General features: G+C 42.0%; 1 protein-coding gene across 4 annotated transcripts in view; it reads right to left on the bottom strand.

The window, feature by feature from the left end:
• Positions 1-18,560, bottom strand: part of CYFIP2 (cytoplasmic FMR1 interacting protein 2) — a 64,763-nt gene that overhangs the window by 31,970 nt on the left and 14,233 nt on the right. For 3 of the 4 annotated variants that reach the window (XM_081900996.1, XM_081900993.1, XM_081900994.1), the window contains exons 5-15: positions 16,908-17,009; positions 15,105-15,286; positions 14,733-14,829; positions 13,950-14,078; positions 12,768-12,872; positions 9,370-9,461; positions 3,928-4,045; positions 3,022-3,141; positions 2,667-2,792; positions 2,006-2,172; positions 1,036-1,183 (exon numbers count right to left, since the gene is read on the bottom strand). In XM_081900996.1, the coding sequence (XP_081757122.1) occupies positions 1,036-1,183; positions 2,006-2,172; positions 2,667-2,792; positions 3,022-3,141; positions 3,928-4,045; positions 9,370-9,461; positions 12,768-12,872; positions 13,950-14,078; positions 14,733-14,829; positions 15,105-15,286; positions 16,908-17,009 (1,386 nt within the window). The remainder of the gene's footprint in view (positions 1-1,035; positions 1,184-2,005; positions 2,173-2,666; positions 2,793-3,021; positions 3,142-3,927; positions 4,046-9,369; positions 9,462-12,767; positions 12,873-13,949; positions 14,079-14,732; positions 14,830-15,104; positions 15,287-16,907; positions 17,010-18,560) is intronic. The other variant, XM_081900995.1, reaches the window with a different exon arrangement.

Raw genomic sequence — 18,560 nt, 5'->3', positions numbered from 1 at the left:
AGTGTGCCACCATGTTGATCCTTAGTACTGGGTTACTGATAATAACTATGCAGAAGCAGACACCATGGGTCTCAATAAAATTTACTTCCAAGTAAATAGCTCCAAGGGGGACAGAGCCTAGGACTTGCTGATCAGAAGGTTGGTGGTTCGAATGGGGTGAGCTCCCATTGCTCGGTCCCTGCTCCTGCCAACCTAGCAGTTCGGAAGCATGTCAAAGTGCAAGTAGATAAATAGGTACTGCTCTGGCGGGAAGGTAAACGGTGTTTCTGTGCGCTGCTCTGGTTCGCCAGAAGCGGCTTAGTCATGCTGGCCACATGACCTGGAAGCTGTATGCCGGCTCCCTTGGCCAATAAAGCGAGATGAGCGCCGCAACCCCAGAGTCGGCCACGACTGGACCTAATGGTCGGGGGTCCCTTTACCTTTTAAATAGCTCCAAACCAATGAATATGAAAGGTCCTGTGTGTTATGTGTTGATTGGAATATATCTTGTCCCTCAGAGAACTACTGTGGAGTGGGAGGGGAATGAAAACACCATTTGCAGCCTCCATAATGTATACGTAATACTCCAGCACCATTTACTAGTTTTTCATTTCTGACAGTGCCAATCACCTATCAGGTGAGAGGATCTAACCAGACTTCCAGGGTACCCAAGATGTGACCTACACCACCTGAGCTAATAGTTTTGATATCTGTTTGTCAGGAGGATCAAGGCTCCTTGAAAAGGAAAAGTGTACAAGCAGGCTGATGTTACTGGAGAGGCTCCTCCTTTTATAACCAATGTGTTTAAGGCTGGACTGCAAGCCAACTGCACGTTTAGAACAGCAAACAATGTTACGAACTGCAACATCCTACTTGCGCAGGACAGTGCGATTCACAGAACATAATTCACATATCACATAATTATACATGATATAATTAAGACAGCATGACTGGTGTTAAAGAGAAACTTTAAAACAAAAGCATTCTAAATGTTTAGTTTACAGAAACAACATCTTCAAGTCCCAAGCTGCTCTCAGCAGAGAAGGAGCTACATACCTGTGTGCTAGAAGGCCCTACAGCTCGGCGTGGGACCTTGATATCGAAACCGCCTTTGGGGTCCTTCTCGCCTCTCAGACAGGGGTCATTTGGAGGCTCACGCCCTCCCTCCCAATCACAGATTGTCTTTCTAATTGCCTGGAGGACACTAAGGAAGATGAAAGAAATTCGATTCAACTCTCCACTGAATAGGGCCTGGTAAATCACTGTTTCTTCAGACTGGCCTACCTCACAGGACTGATGCAAAGATACAATAAATACAGGAGCAGTGCGGGTCTTTTTAAAAGCCTTGGGGCCACAGCACATCATGGGAAACCTGATAGGGCCAGTGGTACTGTGGCCAGAGGCCAAAATGGGTGACACAGCTTATGTGATCCTTACCTTCCAGCCACAGGAAAGTCAGAGTTTTATACATAAACAGAAGAACCGTATGCATGTGGCCCTTTGGAGTTTATTAATAAAGCAGTTTATTAAAATACATGGGAATGTTGGTGTTGTCTGTTTATCCAATCATAATCATCATCATTCTGCTATGGTCTCACACAAGCCCTTGGACAATAATCCAATTGTTGGGGGATTGTGAACCTTTGTCTTTATTGCTCAGGAACATCCTGAGATTATGGATGTAGGTTTTAACCATGTCAATAGGTGCTATTGTTCTTTTCTTCCAACACAGCTCTTGAGTATTATGTAGAAACAAAGGTACATTTAAGAGTAGAACTAAATTATGATTGACATGGAGTTGCCACCAAACCCATGTCAAATTTTCCCTCCCTAATGTTCAGAGATGCTAAGTCCTGCTGTGACCTCATTCAGTTGTGTGTTGCTCCACCCCTGTCAGAAGGAGCCAATGATATGGAACATCAGAGGGGAAAGGCTTTTTTGACAGTATTGTGTTGAGTGCAGCATCTGGTTTCTCCCTTAAGAGTTCACAGCCAAGTTTTGCTTGTATTGGGAAGGCCGGCCTCACCTGATTAGGACATTCTTCTTCTTCCTGACAGCTTGCCTTAGTGGCTCTCTCAGTGTCACTTGAGCAAAATCCTGCAGAGCTGCATAGATTGTGTTCCTGATGGCTTGGTTGAAAACACTCTCCATGCGGCCCATGAGCACCTGCAGACCTTTTATCATAGCAATCACCTGAGTAATTAAAGATAAAAAAGGATCCTTTATTTTCAATGCCCTCGTGCAGTAAAGGGAAACATGCCAAGTCAATTTCCCCCCACTAATGTTTGGATTGCTGAATCGGAGCAAATGGGAATCTGTAGAAAACCCAAATTGCCATTTGCTCTGATTCAGCTTTAAAGAGCAGGTTTTCATAGGAAAAGCTCTTGAGAAAGAAAAAGAAAAAAAGATGCTCTGACATGGAGCTTTAAAGCATGGGCATGTGCCTGGAAAGAGCATGGAGAAAACTGAGTATGGAAAAACCCTAACACTGGTAGTGTTCAGTGGGACTGGTGTTGTTTTACCATGTATACAAGCCCTTACAGATAAGAAACATAGCAGAAACAACTTGGCCAAAGGAGAAAATGTTTAACCCCAAGTATACTGAGCCTCACATGCTAGCACTCCAACCACCCTTTTCCAAGAGACATTTGCCACTTTGAACGTATTGGGACAATGCAGCCACCCACCTCCACAAACGCAAACTTCTCCTCACTGGTGTAATTGTACCGTGTGGCTCTTTCGTACTCCTCAGCAGTGCCTGGGCAATCTTTGTTACAAAACTTATCAGTAGGATGGACCAGCTTCCAAGAATACTGAATAGAGAAAACAAAAGCAGATATTGTTCAACCACTGCTTGTCATTTGAGAAAAATCTTAGTGAAACCATTTCACGATCTCACTCTGTACTCTCCACTGTATGCAAAATCCTTGCTTTATTTACGTTACGTTTTGTGGCGTGGTAATCGATGGCCACCAATCAGGCTGAATAAGAATTAAACACATCTGACACCCTGAGTATTGTACGTCTATAGCCACTACTTACCACTTCCATAACATGTGCACTCCACTTGGACAGAAGCTGCAGTCCCCGTAAAGCCAAGTCAAAAAGCTCCCTGTATTCCTCATCTGACTTCTGGCTGTCCAATCCTGAGCCAGTCACAACCTGGAGAACATCAGAGAAGTACCTCTGTCTGAGGGACACATGCCTATGGTAGCTTAACAACTGTATCTTATTCGATGCCACTATCATATCTTTTTTAAAAAGTACTACCCTCCCCCTTAACTGAGTTTCAGGTCTGAGCAAGAAAAAGTAAACAGGTGTACAAAAAACAGAAATGACAGCCCTGAAGATAAGGGAGCTGGTGCAGAAGAACTGAGACGTGGTGCTAAGTGGAAAACGAAACAGGAATAAGGAGTCAGAGATGGGAAACTGGAACCTCAGAAAGAGGCACATTGCAGAGACAAGATGGTGGGTCTGGAGGAGGAGTTTTGGCCATTCTGCATTTGTCTTTAGGTTGTAAAATGGTTGCTTTTGATTTGGGGGTCTTCTGCAACAGAAGAGCAAAAAGTTCAGAGAAAGGTTGAAAGTATGTGGCAGTGGGAAGTTTACAGGAAGAAGTACAGTGCACAGGAAGGTTAAAAGCATGGCACAAAAAGTTTAGCCTAGGGATCTGGCAAGTTAAAAAAACCAGAAACACAACCAGGATGCTACTCTCCTTCGGGTTGGCTAAAAGTGGGTAGGGGCAGTGAAAATACTGAATAAAGTAAACCCGGAAAACAGAGTACTTAGCCTCCACTCTTGAGGGGTGGTTTTATCTGCACTCTAACATTACAGATGAGATTTACCCACTAAGCATTTCTGAGCATTTCCCCAGGTCTGCATCAAGCCCTTCCCCCTTTCATTCCACAAACTGCTCCTGGGCCTTTGTTCCCCTCCGTGGAAGCTTACCTCACTGTTGCTGTAGCGAGCAAGTTCGGAGATGAAGCGGATATGGTCATCTCGGATCTGAACCATCTGCTCGCAGATATTGTACTGGGGACTGATGCTGCTCTGAGTGCATGTCCACCTGGGCAGAAAACCAACGCCTTTATGTGACTGGGTAACACTCAACACAGTGGAGCAACAGTTACTGCTTGAGACACTTTTGCTCCATCACTCTGTAAATATGTTAATTCTTTCGCTTGTTGCTTCACCCAGTCAACACATGGGAATGCGTGCTTGTCAATATCCCTCTGGATGATATGTTACACAGCCAATTACTTACCAAGGGCAACACTGTGGCCTCATCTTTCATACCTTCATGAAGCATCTATAATGCACTTATTTTGCAGTCATGGAGAAAATTGGTCTGACGTAAGAGAAAAGGGAGACTGGTCTTCAGCATATCTCTTATTGTGAATGTATGGCTGGAACCCAAAAGCAGCAGCTGGGAGGAGAAGTCTCCTCAATACTTTGTCTTATCTGAAGAATTTGAGCCACTTTTTAGGGATAAGTCCTCACAAATCAATTTAAAAAGGCGTGAGAAACAAGGTACAAATAGTCACAGCAGAACCAGTATAGCGATTAATCCAAGAAGCTGCTCTGGTTTCAATTAAAGGCAGCATGAAAAGGAAGACTTCAATGCCATGGTTAAAGGGACAAGCTACAAGTTTATTGAAGGGGAAGTCTATAGTTTTGGGGGCCATCACTGACAATGCCCTGTGCACGCCAACCTAGCTGATTTTAATGGTGCGCACTTGAGGAGGACCCCTGGGACAGATGTTAGCATACTGCGAGGATTACAGGGGTGAAAGTGGTTCTTCCGATAACCTGGACCCAAGCCACTGAGGGTTTTAAAGGTTAAGACCAGCACTTTGTGTTGGGACAAAAAACCTACTGGTATTCAGAGCAACCGGAACAAAATTGTGCATTCATATTTTCTGGCCCCCACAAGAATCCAAGTGGCAGATGTTTCCCACAGCTGTAGCTTCTGGACCATCTTCAGAGCAAGCTGCAGTCGTCCTCATGTGCTCAGAACAAAAACAGCAGCAGCAACAAAAAGTAACCAAAAAACCCATTCCCCAAACTGAGTTGCAGGGTCTGTGTGTATTATGCCTATATTATACCTATCTGGCACAAATGAATCATCAGAGTAGCTCTCTGTAAATGAGAATTTGAATGAATTAATTCATTGATTCAGTTCAGACATCACACCAAACCATGGTTTATTCCTACCATGGTTTAGAACCCAAACCATGGTTTGAGTTTCCAAATGTACAGGCAAATTAGCTAGTCTGCTCCCCCAATTTTTGTTCTGCACAGGCCTCTAGAGGTTTGTTAGTTTAGACATCACATCAAACCACTTTGATGTATGTTTTTAATTCTGGTTTACTGGCCGATTTCAAACTACAGCTTGTCAGTTTGTACATCACACCAAAACAACAGTTAAACTTTTTGTATGATGTTTGAATTGAATCACTAACATTTCCTGTGATAAATGTGCATTGTTTACAGATTCAATAACTGGCCGCATAAATGCTTAAAATAAATAAATAGGTGCAACAAGTAAAAAATGACACTGTTTGCATACCACAGTAAGCCATTATTGATGACTTACCAAGAATGAGGAGTGTGCTAGTACAAACTGCACAATTACTCTGGTGCAAGAAGGAACAACAAGCAATGCAACTTAGTTTGTCATTATGTTTGAACCAGGATCATGGTTTGTTCCTCCCCCCAAAACAATATCAGCAAGCCTAGAACAAATATTGGATTTGTTATTGTGGTCTTTTCAGAAGAAACAAACGACAACCCCAGATTTGGACATAGCAAAAAGCCAAGTTTCATGGTCTGCTGCCCCTATTCACATAAGAGGAAGAACAAAGTGAGAGTGATTAGGGTGTGTGCACTAGAATGCTGCTAATTCATGATTAAGCCACCAACCATGGCTTACCATGATGTGCAATTTGGCAGTTTGCCATGTTGTTCCACTATTCAAAATCTGCTAGGTGTTGTGGGGTTTTTTGGTCATTAGCTATTTAAAGATACAGATACTGTTTTTATCCTGTTTTTGGACTCTGAACCAGCTCTCTTCAGTGACATTTTGGTAGATGCATATATGTTAACTATGTTGACGGTAGATGACCATCTCTAATTATATCTTCAGATGTCACACAATCTCAGTATAAAAGCATATATATTGTTTTTATCCCATTTTTGGAATCTGAACTATGTCTCCTTGGTGACATTATGGTAGCTGCAGTTAAGTTAACTTTGCTCACAGTGGATGGTCATGTCTAATTATATCTTCAGATGTCCCATGATCCGAATACTTTGCTCTTACCCTTTCAGTGTCCTGCTTCCCCCAAAGGAATCGGCAGGTTAACAGGGATGGTCAGAATTATAAGGCCATACAAGAAAAACATAGTTAATTGCATCTCGGCACAATGGTGAAATGAATAAGGAGCAAGAAAAGTAAACGACAGGGTATGAAAGCACAGGAAAACAATTCTGCTGCCCATTAAAAGTCCAAAATCTGTTCTCCCTGGAAGGAGAAAGTTGCAGGGGGCCATGCTGCTCTGACTGAAAACTGAATGAAAAAGGAATTGTTAGTAAGTGAGGACAGTTGGAAGAAATATTTCACATTTTAACTATTGGGATGGAGTTGGGAGATATTTGAAATGGGACTAAAACATACAAATTGTTAAAACAGCTTCCACAAATGGAAAACCTTTCCATATACCATGGAAATTAGTTCATGACAGTTAGGATCCAACAGACTGTGTAACAAGTTAGGACAGGCATAGGCAAACTCGGCCCTCCAGATGTTTTGGGACTACAACTCCCACCATCCCTAGCTAACAGGACCAGTGGTCAGGGATGATGGGAATTGTAGTCTCAAAACATCTGGAGGACCGAGTTTGCCTATGCCTGGGTAAGGATGATCAGTGACAAACCACACATACATGCTGGTGAGGGAAACCACTGGTTAGATACTTTACACCCATGACAAAATCCAGGGCAGTATTCAATGAAATAGTTTTGCATGCAGAAGAATTACTGCTGGCACAACAGGACTTCCTCCTACTTTCCTCCCTTTGTGTGCCGTCCCAAATCTGCTCTGGAGAGTTGGGGGAAACTTCAGAACAGTTTTAGTTGGCGCATGGGGGTAGAACAGAGGGAGAATGTTCCATTGTGCAAGCTGATGTCCTTGCTCTGACAGAACCTTAGCTTTAATGCTGTGCTGAATACAACCTTCAGAATGTTAAATAAATATGCACCCACTGCCATTTTCAAAAGCTTGATATCTGTAAGGGCGATTACTTCCTATATACGATTGCTTCATGGACTTGCCTTGCTCTGAATCCAAGCAAAGAGCGCATGAAACAAGTTTCACATACTTGGCTTGTATTCACGGTCATTTCACGGAAGTCACAGAATGACAGCACCAGCTTGTGGAGTGTAAAAGAAATGGAAGTTGCTGTCCAATACATACCAGCTGAGAGATGTGGAGCAATATTTTAGCAAAGGTGGTGTTTTCGGCAAAGGTGATATAGAACAAGATCTTGCAACACATTTAACAGCAGTCTTTAGAACTCATTCATGTAAGTGGCCCTACGGATGGCTGCCTGAAACACAACTGTGTGGAGATTGCTGCATGTACCTCCATTTCAAGAGAACACCCATGCATCATCTTGCATGTGTGAATTGAGGTGGGAGATCACCAAATGAATATTCAGCAGTGTATCTATTTAAATTGATCCTTGCTAAGCAATGACTGACATGCTATCTAAGGCAGCAGAGCCATGTTGTATGCATACTTTGGTGTTCAGTGTCCACTTCCATGTCATCAATTCCCTTCAAAGAGATTGCAGCTTGAAACAGTGGGTTTCACCTTATATTTCTTTGAAAAACCCGTTTAAAATTCTGGCATTACAAGGTTGACCCCCTACTATCTTCCCTGAGAAAAAAAGTAGTCTGTACCGGACAGATAGAGAAAGTGTAGTGTCCATGCTCTGGAGAATTTTAGATCCTATTGGAAAATGCGGATAAAAACTACCCAGAGCAGGCACACCACATTCACATCCACAGCACAACCATCCATAACTGCTGCATTCATAGCCACCAAGCATAAAAGCATACAAGAACAGGGGGCAGACAGGTAAGTACAGACACTGAACTTGGCATTCACAAATATATTCACAATACATGCAGTCACACATGCACACATTCTTGCAATCACATAAGCACACTCCATATACACACACTGATGAGTATCAAACTTGCTCCAATTCTCATGAACATCTATCAGTCTGTAAAAGTACAAACACACCTGAATGCATTCAGAGACCGGCATTCATACATTCATATCCTTTCTAAGCACAAACCACCAACATCTGATGCACACTCATACCTGCAGTCACCTACAGGTATCCTCAAGATATACCTATTCAGGCTCACAATTTATGAACAGCATGTACATAGATAAGCATAGACACAGATGTGTATGGCAGCCTTCCTCAACCTGATGCCTTCCAGATGGTCTGGACTATAAATCCCATAAGCACCAGCAAAATGGTCAGGGATAATGGGAATTGTAATTCAACATCTGGAGGGCACCAGGATGAGGAAAACTGACATAAGGTACTGGCACATCTGTCTAACTAGTGAGCATTCTGATGGTAATCCAGAAAGTCTTTGTAAGATTAGGTATGGGGACATAGCTAGTAAGGATCCCATCAAATGTTAGGGCAGGAAGGAACGCAGAGGGCAATATGGGTCTTGCCTAGATTGTCTCACACCAGTGCTTCTGAGACTAGCTTGGGTGAGATCATGTGTCTGAAAGAGATGAAAGAAGGCAGCACTAGCTAGCAGGAAGCAGATAACTCTAGGCAAGTAGTCAGTGACAAAAATCTGCAAGATGTGGGGGAACTATCAGGGAATACAGATGTCGCTCTAATAAGAGTCAGTTTATTGAGTCCAAAAACTGCTCCTTGGTTGTGCTGTTAAAGGGCATGGCCTTGGCCCAGTCAAAATAGGGACAGAACAGAGAAAGATAAATAAAGTTCCAAAGCTAGAACTCTTTATGCTGGAACAGAGAATAGCTTGGACTATAACCAAACAATTTATTTCAATGGGTTTAGGTACACCTAATTCTGCACAAGATTGGGGTTTTCACCCAAGGTACAGCAAGGAAAGGATGAGGAATGATGAACCCACACACATCTGGCCTCAAAGAACTCACTACTACAGAGTCACACTCAGTAACACAATCACATGGATACACACACTCACTTGCAGGCACCCATGCACAGACCTCACACACGAGAGCAGGAGAGTTGCAAGTGTCTGGCAACTTCCTCTCTTGACCAGGACACACCAAAGCCAAGAGACATTATGGCAGGCACTCACTTGGATTTGTTCTCCTCATAGTGAGCACTGGTCTTAATGTATCTGGCCAGCTCTATCTGCATATCGCCGAATAAAGGAACCACCTGCAGCTGCTGGAAGAAAAAACAAAAGATGGTTTAAATAAGGCAGAGAGGCTCCCTTGGGTCTGAGAGAGCAATACAAGAGATTGGGGGAGAAAGGGGTACTTAACCGCCAGAGATGAATAAAGTTCTGGAACAGTCTTCCCAATAACTTTTGGATCAGCGAAGAGCCTTATTGAGTAATGAATTGCATACATGAGTTGTTTCAATGACTCAAACCAGATTCACACAGTAAAATCACCATGATGTGACTCTTGACAGTCATTTTTGCATGGTGATCATTTCTTCTGAAGATGTCACCTACATGGTGAGATGTTACTATATCCTGGGGAGCATTCAGTACCCCAGTAAATATTCAGAACTCACTAAATGGGAGCATATGACAGCTGACAATGAATAAAACTACTCATCAAAAAATCAGTATGAAAATTCAGCCTTGAGATGCCCAAACAGACACGGCAAAAAAACACATAGTACGGTAGCAGCAATGTTCTACAAGAGAAAGGGTATCACCATGCTTTGACCCTTTTAACAGGAAGTGTCTCTTTAACCCATTACTTTCTGTTGTTTTTCCTATGATGGTAACAACTATAGTATGGCATACATTTCTTCCCTAATATTCTGTCTGCAATTTCTTCTCTCTTCTTCCAAGGCGGTACAAAGCTCGGTTTATAGCTAACTGTATTAAAACATGGACAGTGGGTTTAAATTTCAAGAGTGATGGCTATAGATTTTTGGTGCTTCTCATTTCTGAAACACTGCATTAGAAATTGGTTTCTGTTTTATCCTTTGTTGGATACAGGAGTCACTCTGTCATTTACACGCCTGGGAGAAATATAGCACGCAAACCAGTAACAACATGCAGATCTCACCCATATGTGTGTGACAGGGAGCTCTGGAATTCATTTTGGAACCAGCCCACAGCTTCAAAGGATGGCAAGGTCAAAAAGCTTACAAGTACCTTAAATGAAAGAATTCACTCCCTTCACTACTCAGTGTCCTTGGCAGTGGACCCTGCTGGTGGGAGTGAGGCTATGTTGATAAACAGAAGCTACTATCACAAACAGATCAGGTTACATCGTTCAGCTGGTAAATGAAGAGTAATATTGTCACATCTGAAGAGCAACAGATGGCGTGCAGCCAAAGGGATGCAATTAAGCTAAAATGAACTGCAGTTCTTAAGTTACACTTCATAGTGGAACACAGTTTTCTTAATTAGCTAGCAACAGCAAGCAGAGGTCACAAGCTGGTGAATGTATCTGGCAGTGGTACAGGTCAAGTTGCTGCTAAAGGGTGGGGGGCCCCAGAGGTTTAAACTTTGACAATCCTAGTTTGCCTTCATCACAGGAATAGTGTGTGGCTATGAATAAATAGTACATTTCCAAAGCTCTTGCTGATAATCTGTGGGGTGAATTGGGATGGGATAGGGGTGGGTAAAATGGGAAGAGAAAACCAAGTTATTTTGGAGCAGGCAGCGAAAACTGGATAGGTTTTCAAAGGCAACAATGGGGCCCAAAACACCTTTTTTAATAAAACTTTTCTTTAACAGAAATTTACTTTTTCTGTCACAACTGGTGGTGTGCAGCAGCTGTAGTCAGCAGACAATTGGCCTGTCCAGTCCCCATCCCCCCAGTGCCTCAGTTGTAACACCACATCATGATGTAAGGTCATTCCGAAGGCATTGTTGGGAGGAAAAACAGTCTGCAAACTCCATCCCAAAGAATGAACAGCACAGATTTTCAAACAAGCTTTGGCTATTTGGAATCACTGTACTTTGTTCTAACATTGCTTAAAATGGCAAGACCCTTCATGCTGCAGCTACTAGGAGTGAAATTCATTTATGTTGAAATTTATTTTGAAAAAGTTAAGTTTTCCTTTGCTCCCTGTGCATCTCTGTTGTAACCACTACAAGACTGGAAGAAACATGTTAACTTTGGAAACACATGGAAAACATAAATCATGACCGGCTGAGGTTCTTGGACACATTTTTGCCACATGTTTTCAGTCAAGCGACTCCCCTACACACATTCATTACCCTCACAATATAGACATCAGCCATGAGAACTCATTCTTCATACAACACATGAAGCAAAACTTGGTTGACAAAGTTTACAAGTGGTCATTGGGTCCACTCATAGGATGCCAGTAACACAGGTAACGGTTAAATTGTGAACTTTTTAATATATGCTGTCTGCCAAATTTTGTTGCCATGTTTGAAAACATATTACACGTGACAACACTGAGGAGAGAAAGAATCTCAACGAAACGTGGCATTCCAAGGAGCACCTCAACCTGCTACCTTGCTCTTCCTCATTGAGTCTGCCATTTTATTTCTCTCCACACTGGCAGAGCAAGTGGAACTTTGTCAAATGTCCACCCCAATAAGGCCATTCTAAAAGCAGTAAGGCACCACTGGCATTTTTCAAAAAACTGATATTGGTGTCTTGGTGAGGGCAGGGTTATCTGAAGAACTGTTCTTTGGCTCCTCTCCACAGTGTACTTGCCTTCTGCTTGCGACACATTCTATGATCTACATTGCATTGGTTGACATTGGTGCGAAGCCAGGTCTTGATGAGCACATTATCCAGCCAGCTGCCCCCTTCCAACTATTATGCACCTGTAGTTTTTGTTACACTTTTTTGAGCATGATATTTGCATGGTGTTAAAATACTCAACACATTTAGAAGGCTTCATTTGCAATTGTACAGTACTGACCCCAGCACATCCCGCCTGCCTATGTAGCTAAAATTCCAAGGCACTTAAATTCACCACTCATGGTAATGAAAGCATTGTTGATAACACAGAATACAGCATTTTCAACAGGGATGGAAATGGACTCTCACTACGGCAGCTCACAGTCTATATGTTGTGGGCACAATATCTGGGTATAAGTGGAGTCTACCTGTTGCATAACATAGGAACAGATTGCCCTACCCAATATAAAGTCTGTAGCCATGCTGTAAAAATCGAACGTGAGTACAATGACTCTGAAATGCTGCAAATATGGACAGTTAGCAGCACCATGACAATATTCCTCAAAGAAAAGTGATGGAAATGGGAAAAAGTGGCACACTAAGAAGCAGGTTGAGACTGCAACTTTAGCAAGTTTTATCCAATATCACAAACATGGCATCAAACAAAAACTCAGCTGTTCAGCTTACTGTAATGTCAGACACTGAAGATTTCCAATGCAATTGCATTCCAGCATCTCAATCTTTCACAAATTGTGCTTGCTTTGCCCCAGACAGATATCCCAAGCAGCATGACCACAGATTCCTTTGGAGACAATCCTAAGCCAAAGCAATGCCAGACACTGACCTTGAAAAACTTGTCAATTTTACTGAGGTTGATTCTCTTCTTGGCATCTAGTTTGTAAATGTTACTGACATTTCCGTCCATGAGATAGAGACCAAAGCCCATCACCTAGCAGAAAAATGAGATAAGCATAGAGGTCTGGTGGGAAGAACAGTGATATTTTCAGGAAAGTTATAAGCTAATCCAACATCACAGCTAGGGGTGTTTACGGCTTATCAATTCCAACTTTATTTCTTCTGAAATTCATTAATAATCATAAGAAGCTGCCTTATACTATGCCAGACTTTGTGCATCTAACCCAATATTGTCTATTCTGACTGACAACACAGGTGAGGTAAGGGTTGTTTTTTAAATGGTAATGCTAGGAATAGGCCCGGTCTCTGTAATGAGGAATGTTTCCAAGATACACCAAGTTTGCCTTTTGTGTGGCTCGGAAGCTTAGTTCAAGGGTAGAATCCTAAACTGGAGAAGAAATGTTTCACACCACCTGATGACTGGTCTTTATTCTCTGAGAGTACATTACTTACTTTTCTATCCCACTTTTCAGACAGTAATGGTCTCTCAAAGCAGGCACATATCAATTGCCTCCCGTCAGTGGGAACTGTTGCCTGGCAACTGGCAACTGCAAGCAAGGGAAGGCTTGCCTACATCATGGGCTGAGTGAGTGTCAGCTGCTCAAACCCACTCTCTTGTCTTAAAAGACACCATTTGCCTAGTCGGCAGGGGCCGAAGGGAAACACCAAGGATGAGGGAAGGAACTTGTAGGGATACTATGTTATTTTTGTACCCGATACCAGATCTGAATATGTTTTTTATTGTGAGAAATCTTATGTAAGCTGCTTTGAGAGCCTGTCAGGGCTATGAAGTGGGATGTAAGTATTATTAGTAATAATAATAATAATAATAATAGTAGAAGTAGTAGTAAAGTATGTGGAAGGAAGAGGCATTAAACCGACTCTGCCAAAGACTGGATCCCATTTGTAAATAAAGGGCTGTTGTGTCTTCATGAAGAGGTGAAACTTAAGCCTGACACAATATGGGTAAAAGAAAAAAAAGTGGAAGCAAAATGGGGAGGAGAATAACCAGGAACCATAAAAACATTTATTTTTAGAACAAGGATCACAATGAGAGAGGGAAAGATCAAGAGACAGATAAGTCATCTTTGGAGAGAGGTAGAGATGTTACCTTTAGGAGCATATGCTTCTCACTGGGCGTCAAGTACATCTTGTTTTCGTAGTAATCCACACAGATGTTCACAATATCAGCCAACAGCTCCTCATAACCTGGAATGACTTCTAGCTGCTGATGCAGGCACTTAAAAAAACGTAACAACCCACAAGACCCTCAGTAATTTCAAACTAAGGACAAAAATAAAAATGTTTAAAGACTGTGAAACTTAATTTAATTACTTCAGTGTACAGAGTCAACAAGTATTGGTTATGGCCTTTCCAGATAACAAATGCAGGTACAAAGGAATTGCGGCGCAATGGTTAGGGCAGCCTTCTCCAGCCTGGTGCCTTCAATATTATTATTTTTTTGTACTGAACTCCTATTAGCCATAGCTAGTATAGCCAAAGGTCAGGAATGGTGGGGATTGTAGCCGAAAACACCTGGAGGATACCAGTTGAGAAGCATTGGGACAAGGATTGGAGAAACCCAAGTTCAAATCACTACTCAAAGGGGCACCTTGGGCCAGTCAATCTTTCTCCACCTAACCTACCTCACAGATTGTTGCAAGGATAAAATGTTTAATGGGGGTGACAACAATCTGACAACAAACCTAGACTAGGTCAATTATTTAACTTTGCTAAATTATTTAATTTTAATTATTTAAATAATTCTATGTTCAAGATGACAGTCTATGACTTAAAAACAGGAATTAAAGCTTTATAACGCACATAAAAAGCAAAACAGTAGTAACTTAACTGAGCACATGACGGGAGAAAAAATAATATAAAACTACCATACCTGTGTGATCCTGTTATGATTTGCTAGGAACATGGAAAGGTTCTGCGATTCCTGAATAGACTGGGGATCAGCCATTTTCCTCAAAAACTGGGCTGCTCTGAAAGACAACAGAAATCCTACCTTGACCCGGGTATTTCTGTACATACTATGCTAGTTTGTGGCCATGTAATACAGGCCTGTAAAAAGAGCCTTTACCATAAGGTTAAGAGAAACATTCCGTTTCATTATCTTTGCTTCCCTAAAAATAGATTTCTACTGCTAAATATTTCTCATAGACTGCTGGAATAACACAGGGCCTAATTCCAAAGGTCCCAACAATTCACCCTCTCAGAACGGCAACACTAAAAATGCACTGGCATCCACCAATCTCACCTTTTGTAGGCAGAGTGGTCGTTTTTGACACTGCACTTCATATTTTTCAATTCATCCAGGACAGCAAACATGTTGATAAACTTTCCCAATGTCAGTAGATATGCTTCAGAAACAAAGTCTTTCCTTCTCTCTGCATGACACAAACGTTTTACCTCGCTGCAGAATCGCTCAATGGCCTTTCTCTGGAAAACAGCAACAAATGGATAATTCAGAGGTGGGGTGAAATGGGATGGCCTTGAGCAAATAGTTGCTGAGAATAGCCTTGTTCTGACTAGGATCAGGATCCCATCGCCTGCTCTTTCCCCTTTTCAGCCTCAACATTACCATGTTTCCACCCAGCAGTTGAAATCATTGTTCAAAATATTGACCTTTTAGCTTTATCGAAGAGAAAAATTCAAAAAGCAAAAGTAGTTGAATAGTATGTATGTAGTTGGTTAGTTGTGGGGACGCAGGTGGCGCTGTGGGTTAAAGCCTCAGCGCCTAGGACTTGCCGATCGAAAGGTCGGCGGTTCGAATCCCTGCGGCGGGGAGCGCTCCCACTGCTCGGTCCCAGCGCCTGCCAACCTAGCAGTTCGAAAGCACCTCCGGGTGCAAGTAGATAAATAGGGACCGCTTACCAGCGGGAAGGTAAACGGCGTTTCCGTGTGTGGCTCTGGCTCGCCAGATGCAGCTTTGTCACGCTGGCCACGTGACCCGGAAGTGTCTCCGGACAGCGCTGGCCCCTGGCCTCTTAAGTGAGATGGGCGCACAACCCCAGAGTCTGTCAAGACTGGCCCGTACGGGCAGGGGTACCTTTACCTTTACTAGTTGGTTAGTTAGTAGATATAGATAGATAGATAGATAGATAGATAGATAGATAGATAGATGATAGATAGTCTGAAATAAACAAATATCAACTCAGCAAGCAGCAGGGCAGTTTTATCTGCTGAGATGAATAAAATGTGAAAATGAAATGTTAATGTTCTCTTCTGCTTGTCCCCTGTAGCTTTTCAGGTAGAAATTGCAGATCTCAAAACACATGTTCAAAACTGCTGACAGATCTTACAGGAAAGAAAACAAACCCATATTTGGTGCTCAGAGCAGCATACCTGAAGCAGAAAATGGTTCTCAGACCTAACCCCAACATTGCTGTTCTATTTAGTGTCCCTCAAAAAGGTGTTTAGGTACTTTGGGCAGACCACTGATTTGACTGCTGTTCTTTATACTGCTACGTTAAAGAGGAAAAACTTCTGTTTCAAAATGTTGTCATCACCTGAGATCATATTCTACGGCTTGCTCGTTTACAGACTATGTTATGTGTCACAAGTAAAGACCCAAACTGAATTTGAGAGACTAAAACTTTGCCCACCATCAGTTATGCAAGTAGTTTGTTGACTCAACAGGGGGAAGGCACAGAAAGTTTTGAAAATAGTATGGAAGGAATTCAATGCTGCACTAAGGCGATCGTTCCGTCAAGGCAAGTGTTTGGGCTTGCCAGATGGAATGATCCCCCCTTCCCTAGCCCTGTGCAAGGACTTCTGCTGGCAGGACGCATTAGCTGAATCCCACCCAAAGTTGAATCGTGTCAACTAAGAACTTCAAATAGGTCAGCTATGTGAATGAAAAGAATGTTACATTTTTGGCAAATGTGCCAAATTTAAAGCAAGCACACTGCTCTCCCACCTCCCCGCAATGAGATACGGTGAACTAAGGCACATTCCTAGAAGCATTTTCAGCTTTACTCTGCAACATCAGAACTGACCGTGCTGTTGAGCAAAAGAGATCATATTGAAACAGGAATTTTGAAACTCCCCCAAAACCTACCTGAAAATACATGAACTTCATGAGCTTTGTAACTTCTGGCTCCAAGACTTCCACAGTCTTTTCATAAATCTCAACCCGATTTGGCTGTTCGTTGCACTTTACCTGAAGGACAACACCTATTTTCATTAGTTATCCTAATAGGACAAATGTTCTGCTTTTTTATTTTGACAGCAGCGTGACAGAGATCTGTGATAAGGAGAGTCACCAAGCCAGATAATTTTGTGAGCATTTTCTAAATAGTAATATGTATCAAAAATGATCTTTGGCCAGCAGCACATACTTTATATTTGCTTAACACTTTGTTTCTATTTGAATTTGGGAAGACATCATAATATTGCATTTGCATTTTCATCGCTTATTCTTTTTTGTTTCTAAATTTTCTAAAGTTTTTGGTTTTTTAATTAAATCAAATCTTATCTTCCAAAACAATTTAAATAAAAACCACTGCTTTTTAATTATTTTCCTTTAGAAGAAAAAAATCTTCCACACTCAATAAGACCAGGTTACAAAAAAAATTCTACACTTATTTTCATATATTAAATGACTAGCTGAATAAAGAGATATTCTGTAGCAGGACAGCCTATACCTATATGAACCTGCCAGAGCCCAATTATTGGCTTCAAAGGCCCTGTTCTCTAGCCTGACACTAAAGTCAATTGTTTTGGCAGGTACTAGGGAAAGAGCCTTTTCAGTGATGGCTCCACAAACGTCTGCAATTACCTCCCCCAAATTTATGGTTGCCTCCCTCTCTTGTGGCCTTGAAGCGGCACCAAAAGATTTCTTATTTATTCCACCAAGCTTTATTGATGGTGCCCTACATAGATTTTTATTGTAATCAGTTTTGTGAGTGCTTGTGACCTAAAAGGTGAACTAGAAACAGATTGAATAAATACACACGAAGCCTCTGTGAAGTTAACTGAAGTGTAGCATACACTGTATGGCAGATAGGCAGAACAACAGAAGTAGATACATCAGGCTCTCAAGAATTTGTGCACATTTTTTTTCTTTCTCTCCTAAGAGTCATTCCCTTCATCAGTATGATCTAGTGGTCTTTTAACCTGGTTTGCATAAGTTCGCCTGCAATATGCTTCAGTGATCAAAGCAAGAAACTAGAGCATGTGATCAAAAATTCATGTGAAGCAAGGAAATATTCAGCTGGGATTTACAAAGGCTAAAGGGATAGGGACGCATTAGTCAAACAGCAAAAGATAACCCTTAGGAGAACTGCATATTGATCCAGCTTGGAGTCCATAATGGCACCAATACCAGCACTGCTTGCTGAATTAGAGTATTTCCCAGGCTGCATATAGAGCAATCTGGTATCATACTGAATTCACACTGGAAATGGTATTTATAAGTTAATCACAATAGCCCAGAGGAGGCCTTAACAGTGCTTAGTGCAATGCTATTCTCTGTGACCTGTATGGCATTTGGAAGCTTATGCTGATGAAATAGGAATGACATTGTTGATTTGTGTTTAATATAGGCATCTTAACAAACACTGTGGGAGAAAATTTGGATCCCCAGAAGACAAGCTCCTGACCCAGTAACAAAGGCCCATACGAACATAAGAAGAGTCTGTTGGATCTGGCCAGTGGCCCAACCAGTTCAGCATCCTGTTCTCACAGTGGCCAACTAAATGCAAGCAGGCCC

Source organism: Podarcis melisellensis (assembly GCF_964234715.1).
Source record: "Podarcis melisellensis genome assembly, chromosome: 2".
Classification (NCBI taxonomy): domain Eukaryota; kingdom Metazoa; phylum Chordata; class Lepidosauria; order Squamata; family Lacertidae; genus Podarcis; species Podarcis melisellensis.
Note: the sequence above shows the minus strand (reverse complement) of the source record. Positions and strands in the feature narration are given on the sequence as shown.